At 37.0% G+C, this 14,513-nt stretch overlaps 1 protein-coding gene and 1 pseudogene across 20 annotated transcripts in view; one reads left to right on the forward strand and one right to left on the reverse strand.

Annotated features, from left to right (window-relative positions):
- The window catches only part of NCOR1 (nuclear receptor corepressor 1), a 152,108-nt gene that overhangs the window by 48,476 nt on the left and 89,119 nt on the right, over positions 1-14,513 (forward strand). For all 20 annotated transcript variants that reach the window (XM_027625485.1, XM_027625486.1, XM_027625496.2 and 17 more), the window contains exons 5-8: positions 69-251; positions 7,998-8,111; positions 13,782-13,838; positions 14,379-14,431. In XM_027625485.1, coding sequence (XP_027481286.1) covers positions 69-251; positions 7,998-8,111; positions 13,782-13,838; positions 14,379-14,431 — 407 coding nt within the window. The remainder of the gene's footprint in view (positions 1-68; positions 252-7,997; positions 8,112-13,781; positions 13,839-14,378; positions 14,432-14,513) is intronic.
- On the reverse strand, positions 2,338-3,186 carry LOC113939815 (annotated as a pseudogene).

The following is a 14,513-nucleotide window of genomic DNA, read 5'->3' on the forward strand; positions in this document are numbered from 1 at the left end:
GTTAAGAGAATCTTCACACTAATATTGGCTATTAGTCAGGAATAAATTATTGATTTTCTCCTCTAAAGGATCCAGCATTTGGAGGCAAACATGAAGCTCCATCCTCTCCAATCTCTGGGCAGCCATGTGGAGATGATCAAAATGCTTCACCTTCAAAACTTTCAAAGGAAGAGTTAATACAGAGTATGGATCGTGTAGATCGAGAAATTGCAAAAGTAGAACAGCAGATCCTTAAACTGAAAAAGAAACAAGTAAGTGTTTGATTTTACTGGTCTTTTATTGATATTCTAAGAATATATGTTTGTCTTTCTAAAGAAGATAATGTTGAGTTTTCCATATTTTTCAACTTTATGTACATGGAATCATGTCTTGTATATCCTTTGACTTACCTTTTTTTTTTTTTTTTTTGCTATTACTTTCCTTAGTTGCATCTACTCATTTCCCCTGCTACGTTGTCTGATTATAATTAGCAAATCTTGTTTGTCCATTCTGTTTTTGATCTTACTGGATGGGTTGTTCCTGGTTTGTTGCTATTTCATACAGTGGTGCTGTGTTTTTGGTTCACGTGTAAACCGATTTTCTAGGGCACGCGCACAGGAGTGGCATTGCTTGGCTCGAGAGTATGCGCGTCTTTGAGTATATTAAATGATACCAGACTTGCTAAAATGGCAGTTCAGCTCTACATTCCCACCACGGCCTTACAAGTTCGTTTGTACATAAGCTTGTCTTCACCTGATCATTTGTTTCAACTGGATGTGAAATAAATAGCTCTCACTGAAGTTTTACGTGGCATTTCCTTTTTTAGGAGTGAGAGCTTATTTTTGTTTGTTTATGGGTTATTGGTGTTCCTTACGTGGTTTGTTACTTTGTCATGTTCTTATTTTTAGTATTTCCTAAAGTCTCTTGTCAGTTATGTGTATGGCAGCTCTCTCCTCATTTGTGGCTTGTCATTTTGCTTTCTGGGGATGGGAGGAGGGGGGATTTTTTTTTATTTTTTTGATGTTGAAATAAATTCACATACATAATGTTCATCCTTTTAAAGTATATACAATTGTAGTGGCTTTTAACATATTCATAAAGTTGTGCCGCTATCACCACTATATAATTCCAGAACATTTTAATCACTTCAAAAAGAAACCAAAAAATAAAAAAGAGAAACCACATATCTGTTAGCAGTTACTCTCTAGTCCCCCTCTCCCTGGCCCCTGCCAACCACTAATCTATTCTGTGTCTATATAGATTTTTATCTGGATATTTCAGGTAAATAGAATAATATAATATGTGACTTTTTGTGTCTTCTTTCATTTAGCATGTTTTCAAGATTCACCCATGTTATATTTTGTATCAGTATTTCATTACTTTTTGTGGCTGAATAAAATTCCACTTCATGGATATACTGTGTATTGTTCATTCATTCATCAGGTGATAGACATTTGGGTTGTGTTCACTTTTTGGCTGTTTTTGGCTGTTATGAATCATGCTGCTATGACATTCAAGTACTAGTTTTTGTGTGACCATATTTTTTTCGGTTCTCTTGGATATATACCCAGGAGTGAAATTGCTGGGTCGTATGGTAAATCTGTGTTTAAATTTTTGAGGAACCATGAGAATGTTTACCACAGTGACTGCACCATTTTATACTCCCACCAGCAGTGTATGAGGGAGGGTTCCATTTTCTCTACTTCTTTGTCAGCATGTTTGTTTGTTTGTTTTTTGATAGCCATCCTAGTAAATATAAAGTGGAATCTCATTGTGGTTTTGATTTTAATTTCCTTAATGATTAAGGTGAATGGCTTTTCATGTGCTTGTTGTATATTTTCTTGAGCGAAATATCCAGATTCTGGCCCCACATTTTAGTTGGGTTATTTGTCTTTTTATGGTTGAGTTGTAAGAGTTCTTTATATATTCTGGACACTCAGACATATGATTTGCAGATATTTTCGCTTATTCTGTGAGTTGTCTTTTCACTTTCCTGATAGTATCCATTGGTGTACAAAAGAGTTTTCTCCCCCCCTTACTTGATTCATATAAGTATTTATTGAGCAGCTAGGGAGATACAAAGGTGAATAAAACACGGTCCAAGAGGTGAGTCAAATGCAAAGTAACAGAGAGCAAAGTATAAGGTTCCCTGGATCACAGCAGTCAGATGAAAGTGCTTTGGGAAGTCAGGATGGAGATTGCTTCCAGCCTGGAAGGGGGTGTGGGTGGGTGGCAAACCAGGAACAGGGATTGAAATTAAAATAGAAGACTTTCGTCTGGATTGTTGATTTTCAGTATGGACTATATTTGTCTCTCTTTTTCCTCTCCCCATCTTTGGGCTTAATTTACCAGGATCGTTCAGCATGCTTTTTCTAGACTTGCTTGCATTTTTGCTTTAATGTCTTCTACAGAAATAGATCCTTTTGCTGTTTTAGGACGTTTTTCTTCTTAAAGGATTCGTGACCTTTTGATCTTGGAGTTAATGGTTTTGAGTCTTTTCCATTCTGGTTTGATTTTTTTTTTTTTTTTTATGCCTCTTTGACTGGAATATTGAGTATACATTTCTTCCCTGGAGCTTTTTCCTCTGCTTCCTCATCCTCCTCATCATCATCCAGTTTCACTTTTTTTTTTCCTGTGGAAACTTGCTCTCTCTTAGAGGGGCAGGTCACTTTCCAGATACGCTGTGGAGTTTCACACCTTCATCTTCTGACTTCATCTTCCTCCACAGCTGCTAGGTGCTGTCCACACGTACAGGGCCTGAACCACATTTAGATCACAGGTGGTGTTATTTCAAAGACTCCAAGGGAAACCATTGGCTGTACAGATGTTCTCAAAGTTGCCAGTGTTACTTTAATTGGACTGCCTTTATAATTTATTGCCTCTGCTTTAACAATGTACAATTCTTCTTTTGCATCAGCCCCAAAACTGACCATTCATTTAAAGGTAACGTGCTCATTTTCATCATTATCCACTTTAAAGTGATACTCTTTGGCACTTGTTGGCCTCATAACTGAAGAGATATTTCTGGGGCCACACGGGGCTCATGTCATTGTCCACTGAATCTTCTGTGGGGTGGGAATCTTGTATGGGAGAGAGGGCAGCCGGAGATAAAAGACTCCCGTGATAGAGAACAGCCGTGTAGGACTGAATCACACCAGGGCCAAAAGTTTTTACTTGTGATGAAGCCCGTTTTATTTTTTCTTTCATTACTTGAGATTTTGGTGTCATTTACAAGAAACCGTTGCATAATCTAAGGCCACAAGGATTTATTCCTGTGTTTTCTTCTGTAAATTTTATTGTTTTAACTCTTAGACTTAGGTCTTTGAGCCTAATTTTGTTTTTTGGTGAACAGAAGTTGTTTGGATCTTACATGAGACTACCCTGGAATCATTAAAACAGTTGACTATTTTGTCCTTTTAAAAGCTTCATAGTGGGGTGCCTGGGTGGCTCAGTCAGCTGGGCATCCGATTCTTGATTTTGGCTCAGGTCATGATCTCAGGGTCATGGAATTGAGCCCCTCATCAGGCTCCGTGCTAAGCCTGGAGTCTGTTTGAGATTTTCCCTCTCCCTGGGCCCCTCCCCCTGCTTGTGCACATTCTCTCTAAATAAATAAATAAATAAATAAATAAAATCTTAAAAAAAAAAAACTTCATAGTTTTGTTTCTTACATTATTCTTAATCTGCCAGAAATTGGCTTTTTTGTGTCTCTGCCTCAAGGTAGGGGTCACATTCATTTATTTTATCTATGGATAATTAATTGCAAAGTTCATCCTTTTCTAACTGTTCTACAATTTTAGCTCTAATATAATTCAAGTTTGCATCTATGTATCTGTTGATTTCTGGGCTTTGTGTTCTTATTTATCGCCCACCCTCTTTGTGATGTTCATGCAGAAATACAATAATACTCTCCTAATTACTAGAGCTTTATAATACCTTTTTTCCAGTAAGGTAAGCCCCACTTCTGCACGCATGCTTTAGCTATTTAAAATTTTTTTACCATCTCATGTAACTTATAGAATCACATTTTTTGATTCTCTAAAACATCTTTCTGGAATTTTCATTGGAATCATGTAGAATATAGGTATCAGTTTGGAAAGAATGAAGTCCTTATGACATTGAGTCTTCCAGTCTATGAATATTGTATATCTGTCCATTTATTTAGGAGGTCTTTCATGTTTTTTTTCTTTTTGTTCATAAATAATCTATATCCCTTGCGTTTAATTAAACTGTAGCCACTTTATATTTTTGACGCTCTTGTTAATATCTTTTTAAAAATTACATTTTTCTGTTGCATTTGACTTTTTTATAGACCAGTCTCCCTGAATTATCCTTTTAATGCTGATTTCTTATTTGTAGGTTCTTTTGGGCTTTTTGTGTAGGTAATGGTCATATCAATAGTTTTAAAAAAAAAGACAGTTTTGTTTCTTTCTTTACAGTCCTTAAATCTTTTCCTTACTTTTCTGTTGCTTTATTGCTCTTGTTAGGACTGCGATACAATGTTGAAAGTGGTTATTTTTGTTTTTTTTTTTTTAAAGATTATTTATTTATTTGACAGACAGAGAGAGAGAGAGAGACAGTGAGAGAGGGAACATAAGCAGGGGGAGCAGGAGAGGGAGAAGCAGGCTTCCTGTGGAGCAGGGAGCCCGATGTGGGGCTCGATCCCAGGGCCCTGGGATCATGACCTGAGCTGAAGGCAGATGCTTAACGACTGAGTCATCCAGGCACCCCAAAATGTTGGTTTTTTTTTTTTTTTTTTTAAGTAGCCTCCATGCCCAGCATGGAGCCCAGTGAGGGGCTTGAACTCAACCCTGAGATCAAGAGTCAGATGCTTACCTAACTGAGCCACCCGGGCCCCCCCTTTCCCTTTACTTTTTGTGCTTTTATATTTAAGGTATATCTCTTATATAGGTATATAGCTGGATTTTGTTTTTTATCCAGTCTGACAGTCTGTCTTTCCACAGGATAATTTAGTTCTTTTAACCTGATTATGATGATTGGTGATATCCCAATTATTTTTAACTATTTTATACTATTTGTCCTGTCTTTTTTATGCTGAATTTGGTATTCTTGTTTGTTTTTTCCAGTCCTTATCTTGGGTTGATTATTTGTTTTACTACATTTTCTTTTACCCCACTACTTTGGATTTTATCCCCAATTTTTTTTTGTTTATTGTGCCCCCCTCTCCCCGCCAGTTTATCAGCCTATTTAACTTGAAGCCTAAAACTAATTAAAATCTTAACCATCTTGAGAAGTATGAGGGCATGGAACTTCTTGATTTCTTTCTCTTTTCTCCCAACTTTTATGCTACTTTTGTCATACATTTTAGTTTTCCTTGTTTTATTTCAACCACCAAAGACATTATTTTATACAGTCAGTGCTCATTTAGGTGTATGCACATATTTGTCGTTCGCATTTGCTCATCAGTCCTTCTTGCAGCACAGATCTTCCGTTTGGGGGTACATGCTTCTGCTTGAAGAACATCCTTCAGAATTTCCTTTAGTGAGGATCCGTTCATTGGCAGATTAAGTATTTGTTTAATTGTTGTGACTTAAATGTCTTTTATTTATGCCTGTTTATTGAGAGATATTTTTGTTATGTGCTTCTTTTTGTCCCAGCACACTGTCTTCTGGCTTCCACTGTTAAGACATCAGCCCTTTAGTCTAGTTTGTATTGTTTTGTGGATGGTCTGAATTTTCTCTCTGGCTGACTTCAGTATCTTTGTGTGCTGTTGTTTTTAGTATGAGTTATTAGGGATGTGTTTTTGTTTTTAAATCTGTCCAGCTTAAGACTCGTTGGGCTTTTTTTTTTTAATTTAAATTCAGTTAATTAACATATAATGTATTATTTGTTTCAGGGATACAGGTCTGTGATTCATCAGTCTTATATAATACCCAATGCTCATTACAGCACATTGGGCTTCTTGAATGTGTTAGAGTTTTTAATCAGTTCTGGAAAATTCTAAGCCATTATCTTTTTTTTTCCCCCACATCTTTTTCTATAGTTTCTTTGTTATCTCCTGAAATTTCTATTAGATGTAGCATCTTACACTCTTGTCTTCCTGTCTCTTCATCGTTTTTTCTTTCCCAGTTGTTGCTTCTTGGGGCTTTGTTTGGGCAATTTCTTCATTTCTGTTTTTCAGTTTGCATTTCTCTTTTCAGTTATATCTAATCTGTCAAATAGATCTTTAATTTCAATTGTTTTTATTGCTTTAATTTCTATTAGGCTAAATTTTAAATCTCATCATGTAAAAAATATTACCTTGCTTTAAAAAAATGTTCAGCCATCTTTTATTTATTGAGTCATATTAAATTTATAATAATATGCCTGACAATTCTTTTAAGTATCAGTGGGTCTGATTCTGCTGAGTTGGTCAGATCTGGTCTGTCTTCTTTAGATTCTTCACTTGTGAAATAGCAGTACTGCTGCTAATAATACCCACTAAATTATGTGGTGGTTGTATGATATGTGGCGTATAGTAAAGGCTCAGTAATGTGTAATCCATTATAATAATTAAAAATAATGAAATATGTTGTATGACCATTATGAGGTATATAGGAGCTACAAATTTTATTGAGGAATATAAAGGGCAACTTGAGTAAATAAAGAACTATACCACAGATGCATAGAAACACAGTATTAATTTTAGTAATGTGAACATCATTTATATATAATTGTATGTTTTATACAGTTTCAATAAAAACTCTAGGTCTTTTTAAATTTGCAAAATTATTGTAAAGTTCATGTAAAAGAACAAATAAGTGAGGAAAGTTTGTATCTTTTGTTTTTGTTTGTTTTTAGTCTTTCTGTTACCATGATTTTGTCTGGTACTAAGAACAAAACGTGATTTCTGGAAGCTTGTTTATTTCTTTCTCCATACCTACTTAACAGGGATCCTAAAAGAAGGCCCTCTGAGCAGAGGAAAGGAAGGGAATGAAGAACTCAGTTCCATAAAAATGACTTCATAACTCCAAATATCTGTCTTTTGCTTATACAGATAGCAGCCTGCAAAAGTACTTTGAATTCCAAGGTGGACGTGGTCCTGGAAGCTTGTCTCTTGGAGGAATTTTATCCTTAGGTTGGCTGTGATCTGACTTACTTGACTAGGAGTCTTGACTAGCAGTCTTAGAAGTACAGATTATTTTTTCCTAGAGGCTTTAGTAGACATAACATCTTTACCCCGGGTCTCTGCTGTTATCTTAGGCAGTAAAATTCACAAGGCTGTGTGTTGAGCATTTACCGGGTATCAAGCCCTGGCTTACGTGCTGAAAAATAAAAAGCTGTGAACCAAGCAAGGTCCCTTCTTGGTTCAGTAATAATTGTGGGTAATATTTACTGAACTTTTATAGTTGTAATGTGCTTGATACATATTGAGTTATTTAATCTTCTCAGAAATCTATGTGGTAGATAGAATTGATATTCCTCCCTTACATAATGAGTGGTTTATATACTTGTTCAGGATCTTAGCATCCTGCCACTTGTAAAGGGTGACCCTAAGGCTCAAACCCGGGCAGAGTAATGCAGATTGCTTTTTGTTTTGTAATTGTACACAAAGTTGTAGTTTTGCTAGTGCCTCTTGACTGCAAAATATAAAGGTGGGCTGGGGGGCTGAACATGGTGCTGTTCTGAGTTAAGGATTAGTCTGCAAATGCGCTACAAAACTCTTCCTACCAGACATTAGTGCATACTGTATCTGTAACATAAAAAGTGTTTTTCCTGTGCTACAAAAGGTCATTGTGATGGAGGTCTATCGGGAGCTTCCAATGTTTAGCTTCTCTTATGATTTTGCTTTTAAATTGATCAGAATTAAAATATAAAAGGATTCTCTAATGATTATATTATTTAGTTCTTAGTCAAAATAAGTCTGATTGGATTTGTTAGGACCCTTGGATCCATTAGGCCCTAGTAGATTAGAAGATTACCCCATAGAATTGCTCAGTAGCATGTGTTATCTCTGGCGATTAATTACTGGGAGGGGCGACTGCATCAGATGCCTGAATCTTTCTTTCTGGGTCTCTTAGCAACAGCTCGAAGAAGAAGCGGCTAAACCTCCTGAGCCTGAGAAGCCTGTGTCCCCTCCTCCCGTGGAGCAGAAACACCGCAGTATTGTCCAAATTATTTATGATGAGAATCGGGTAAGCTCATGCCATTTCTTACAACACAGGCCTTTAAAAGCACTTGGCTATGCCTTTTTTAATTATCAATATGTTAAGTGGTAATGTTAATTGTATTGAGACCTGAGTTCTGTCATAATTTTTAATGTTCTTAAACTTTGACTAAAGCTTGATTTTTTTTTTCCCCTTGGAGATTGAAGAAAAGTTGATAGGTGTATCTTAAATTAATATTTTATATATTATATTACATAATATTATTTAATGAGAATATAATTTTATGAACTGACTCTCCTGTCATACAAAATTGGCAAGCAGATTTGTAGCACATAATACAAAACAAGCCATTCTGTAGTTTTTCACTTTATAAAGGACATTTGATGCCAAATACTGACACTATCCTATGAGAGATGGGTCATCGGATGTGGAAATGACTTGCATTGTTAGTTTTAGAAAGCTGGGCTGTAGTTTGAATCTTACTTAATAAAGTGTGAGGCCATTGACCTTTAGGTAGACTTTGCTTTTTTGCTTTATTGAAACAATTTCTTCTTTCATACTGGTAATTAAAAGTACTCATCGATTTAGGAAAGCCGGGCCTCAATTCTATGAATAATTTTGTGATGTCAGAGGTTTTTGGTTTTTGGCTGGAATCTAGCCCAGGAACTAGCAGTTAAAGGGAAATGGATTTTACCTTAACATAAAGAAACTTTCCAACAGAGTTGCTTAACATTGGGCTTCTAGAAGTTCCTAGTCTAAAAAAAGAATATGCTTTAAGTACTGTGGGAGAGAACAGGCCTGTTAGCTAAAGATGATCATAAGGTAGAGGTTGAGATTGTTGTTTTAACTGGTTTTCTTTGTAGTGAGTGGAGTCATCAGAATCAGTACATCATACATAGGCAACCTATAACTTTATAATAGCCCAGTTCCTAAAGGAAATTGGCCTTAAGAAAGGCAACTATGAATTAATTATTATATACACATTTATAGGAATGATCTTATACCAGATATACATGTATGTGTGTATATATATATGTAGGTAACTGAAAGTCATCAGATACATAATAGGATAATGGTAAGTGTCACAGGCAGGTAAAAATATGGGCAATTAATGTTATTTTCTTGGCTGGGTTCAAAATTAGTCCAGCTTGTTGAATGGACAGAGCAATCTCCTTGAGGATCTGTTTGAAGATCTATCCAGTGAGAATAAACTGTATATAAAGCAAGTGACAAGGATGGCCTCGTGGCTTTCCTGGAGGGTCAGTGACTCTGGTCAAGCAGGAATGTGGCCCAAGGTTGACAGGTGCTCCCTTGTTTCAGGAAAGCCAGGAGCATGTTGTTTTATGTTGAGTCTCCTGCTTTTAAAAAAATACTCTATAGAATAATAAAATACTTTCGTGGGCTGATGGGCTTCATGGCCAGTTTAGGACCTTGGAGATAAAATAAATAGGGATTAGAGCTAACAATGGAAAAGAATTTTATAAAGTAAAATTTGACTTCTTAGTGTGAGTAAATTTTTAAAGAAATTGAATTCAGCGATATTAATTGATTGAATTTCTTAAGTGTTGTCATTACTTGTGAATTTGTGATTGACTAGGATGTGAGGACTGAAAACTATTGAACAAGATCTGATGGAGAGTTTAATTTGTGTTCAATTTTTGTAGATATATGTTTTCATTACTTAGTGTAGTAAACATTTCTTGGGGCCCAGCAACAAAACTAAACACTCCTCTCAGACCTCTCCTCTCCACTTTAGTATATATATATTCCATTTTGTGATGCATTCTGTGAAGAATAGAAGAACAACCAAACTTATTAGACTTACAATGAAGACTATTTTTAACTCACAGTAACTGTAGAAATCCTCTTTTTACACATCTCCTCTTTTTGGTTGCCCTGCTCGGAGTCACCCGCAGTGCTGTAGGTCTGCAGCGGGGGTTCATGGAGGGGGTGGCGTGAGAGCACCGCTGGGCCCAGGGCCCAGGCCGTCTCACTACTGCCTCACTGCGCTGCCTTCTGTCAGGCCTTCACGGCCTCCCGAGCTTTCTTTAATGAATGACCTTATCTGTTTCGGCACCAGAGGAAAGGAGAGGTGGGTGAGGGCAAGAGGACATTTCTCTCTTGTTCCTTGTTTGGCAGCCGTCTACACGGTTGGGAATTAAGCCAAATGTGGCTTCTGAGATAGGGGCCATTATCTTGTATTAGGCATCTTTCGTTTCTTTAGAGAGTTAGTGGGAGGAAGAAAGCTGCCTAAAAGTGACTGTTAATTTTAAAGTTGGCTTCCTGAGAGAAAAATTGTCTTGCATCATATTTAAACTTTAGACTGAGATTCACTTAGTCTCTAAACAGACTCATCTTCTGGACTATTTTTAACAGTTCAGTTTGCTGTTATCCTTCCCCGTTGTCAGTTCCAAAAATATTTATAAATGCTCTAATTTCAGAATTCCAATACATATAGAAAAGGGTGCGCGTCGAGTGTGGTTTTCAAAGATATCTTGTTTATTTTTTGATTGCATGATTTGAAAGTTAAAGTGACAACAGAAGAAAGAAAGGGATTGACAGTAGAAAGTGTACGAAGTGCCAGCAAGCTCTAGTCACCTAGGCCAGTGTCCTGGGCAATCTGTTTCCCTCTCTGCCACGCTCTAGAGTTAGTTAATCAATGAAGAGCATCAGTCCTGCCTCCTAAATAGTGGTCTCGTCAGTTGCTTCTCTCTTCCTCCTTTGGCAATAGCTTATGTGAGCCGTCATCACTCACACAAATAGTGAGTGTCCTTCCTTCAGTCTTTTTTCTTTCTAACCGGTCCTTCATATTTTTTTTTTTTTTAAAGATTTTATTCATTTATTTGACAGAGAGAGACACAGTGAGAGAGGGATCACAAGCAGGGGGAGTGGGAGAGGGAGAAGCAGGCTTCCCGCCAAGCGGGGAGCCCGATACGGGGCTCCATCCCAGGACCCGGGATCATGACCTGAGCCGAAGGCAGATGCTTAACGACCGAGCCACCCAGACGCCCCTAACCGGTCCTTCATATTTGAGTCCCCTTACGTGATTCTCCAAATAGAACTTTTTGATTATTTCCCACTTTTTGCAGAATAGCTTTAACTTTTTCTCAGTGCTTACAGGCCTGCCTGCCTGGCCATTGGCCCAGTTGTCCTTTCTTAAGGCAATCCTACCAGAATAGGTTTGAATGTTCCCCTGATATCCCTGGATGTCCCCCTGCCTCCAGGCATTTCAGTGTCTCCTCTTTCCTGTTTGTTGAGTGTGCTTATACTTCAGCCCTGCTCACGTGTCATCTTCCCTATGAAGCTTTTCAAGACCCCTTTTCCTCCTACGTATTGTTTTCTTAGTGTCTAGTAAGTGCCTGGCACATAGAACATATCAACATGTTTGAGGAATTAAGTGCTTCTTTCTATAGACTTAGGATAAAAATTATAATATGGAAATATGAGGGTTTTATTTTTTATTATTTTTTAAAGATTTTATTTTATGTATTAGAGAGAGAGACACAGGGAGAGAGGGAACACAAGCAGGGGGAGTGGGAGAGGGAGAAGCAGGCTCCCAGCGGAGCAGGGAGCCCCATGTGGGGCTTGATCCCAGGACCCCGGGATCATGAACCTGAGCCGAAAGCAGATGCTTACCAACTGAGCCACCCAGGTGCCCCGACGTGAGGGTTTTAAATTAAAATTTTTGTTGGCCAAACTTGATAGGTTAATGTGTTCTTAGCAGTTAAGCCAACATGAAGTCAAATGTTTATTACAAGTTTGCACAACTTACATCTTGGGGTCTGCAAACATCTTAAATACTAGCTTTAAAAATTAGCTCTGAAAAGGCAAGTGTCTTTACATATTCGGATACTAGTATTTGTCATGATATAATTCTACTCCCTTGTCTCTCAGGGTTATTTGTAGACAGTTCCACTTAGCCTGCCTGTTCTTGGTATAGACTCTAATACAGAGTGCCTTGAGAAAGCAAATTTAAGGGGTGCCTGGCTGGCTTGGTCTGTGGAGTGTGCAGGTCTTGATCTCAGGGTTGTGTAGAGATTGCTCAAAAAAAAAAAAAAAAAAAAAAAAAGCAAATTAAAAAATTGGTGAGTGTTGGGTCTGGTGGAAGTTAGTTGCAGGTGCTAGATATTTCCAAATTTATTATCTATGATGATGTTGTTTATGTGTTATTCAATATACGTCTGTAGCTAATCTGAATTTTATGATCATTACATTTGGACTTCTTAGGTTGTTTGTTCTCATCTGGAGACTTTTTTTGATTGTTGTAACTTGGAGGACAGATGGAGTGCTGCTGGCATCTAGTGGGGTACTGCTAAATGTCCCACAATGCATAGGACAGTCCCTAGAACACGTATCTGGGCCAAAATGGTAATAGTGCCAAGGTTGACAAATCCTGCCTTTAAACTCTCTATAGAAATAGGATCTGCTCTGCCAATTTAATGGATTTTTATAGTTTTATATTTGACTTTTTTTTGTATATTTATTTCTCATCTTAACAACCTTTTTAGTTTCTTGGAGTTTGGAAAGTGCTTTACAGTATTTTGTGCTTCTTATGCTTCCTAGTTCTTTTCACACAATACATACTAAATAAATATTTGACGGATTAATTTTGATTGATAAATGAGATGAAAAGGAGAATATTTATTTTAAAGGAACATCTTTCTTTACACCCGGGCAATACTGATTAATATCCAGTCCCATTTGTGTGTCACATCAGAAGCCCTGGAGAGTTTCCCAGCAGCAAATGCATTGAGGTGGGCGTCTGCCCAGCAGTCGGGGAACCATTGTTACTAACGGGAATGTGTTGAGAGGAAGAGGGACTTGAGAACCACTGACACATTTGGTAGTCCTATAATTCCAGTTTAAACATCTTTAGCTTCAAATTTGTTATATTTCGTCTATTAAAGGACGATTTCTGTTAGCACATTGGTCTAGATTAATTTACTTTTGAAAATGGACTGTAAAAAATATTTAATTCAGCATTTATTTACTATTGAACACTTGAGAAATTCAAACTAGCTGTTTCCTCAGTTCAGTTATTACCTAGGTTTTCTTGTAACTAGAACATAGGCTCATTATAAGCTTTTCTTCCAAGAGATCAGTTTGGCTTACAACAGTAAAGACTGGCAACGTTATGGTATTTTATGTTTTTAAATTTTTATTAAAGACGTTATGTCTTGGAAGTGTTGAGGGATTCATTTCTAATAGTGAATCTGTGTTCCCGCTCCCTAGAATCTTGATACCTGTTTGCTGTTAAGAACTTCACAGTTCTTTAGTTATTACTTTCTTTTTTTTTTTTTTTAAGATTTTATTTACTTATTTGAGAGAGAGAAGTGAGAGAGAGCACAAGAGTGGGGTGAGGGGCAGAGGGAGAAGCAGACTCCCTGCTGAGCAGGCAGCCTCATGTGGGGCTTGATCCCAGGACTCCAGGATCATGACCTGAGCCAAACACAGCTGCTTAACCAGCTGAACCACCCAGGCACCCCTATTATTACTTTCAGTACAAATGTGAAGCTTTGACTTAATGTGGTGAGGAGGTTATGAAAACAAAAGAGAGTATTTCAACTTATTATATGGCAGGAGTATTTGGAAATAAAGTTCTACTATAGAGTAGTTTTAGGTAAATATTAAATTGGTAGTGATTTTGCACTTAGGTAATATAATTTTTAATTATACAATATAATAATGTCTTTGTAGAAAAAAGCAGAAGAAGCTCATAAAATATTTGAAGGTCTTGGCCCAAAAGTTGAACTGGTAAGTAAGAAATTTCTTTTTTCATGTCTAAGCTGGTTTTTTTGTTTTTGTTTTTGTTTTTTTGGTAGTCATTTTGCTTGGGATAAGATGGAATACAATCTGTCTACTTTGGAATGAGATCTGGTCTGTATGTTTGTGGTAAACTTTAAAATCGTGGTGCACAAACTTGGTTACCTTTGCAGAAGTGTGTTTTTGCCTGAGCAGGCCATTTACTCATACGAGGTAGAAGCAGGACAAGTAAGAACAGAAATAGCTCTTTGGACCATATGTTCTTCCTTTGCCTTTGAAATTAAAAATCCGTGAATAAATGTATTTCTTACGGGATATGGTGGATTTATAAACATTTTTACAGGAGTGGCATTAATAGGAGATGGGGTAAAGAGAATTATTCAGGGAACCTGGAGGTCTGGAGGTTCTGGTAGGGCAGGTATTGTGAAGATCCATGAATACTAGGTTTACATGAAAATATAAACTGTTGCTTTGTATTTTCATAGACATGTGTACAATGTTGTATATGTAAATATTTGATTTATTTTACAGCCACTCTATAACCAGCCATCGGATACCAAGGTGTATCATGAGAACATCAAGACGTAAGTATTTATCATCTTTGGAGTTCTTCAGTTAAAGACCATATATTCTATAAAGAGATCGTTTTTATGTTATCTGCTGACA

Source organism: Zalophus californianus, chromosome 16 (assembly GCF_009762305.2).
Source record: "Zalophus californianus isolate mZalCal1 chromosome 16, mZalCal1.pri.v2, whole genome shotgun sequence".
Classification (NCBI taxonomy): Eukaryota; Metazoa; Chordata; class Mammalia; order Carnivora; family Otariidae; genus Zalophus; species Zalophus californianus.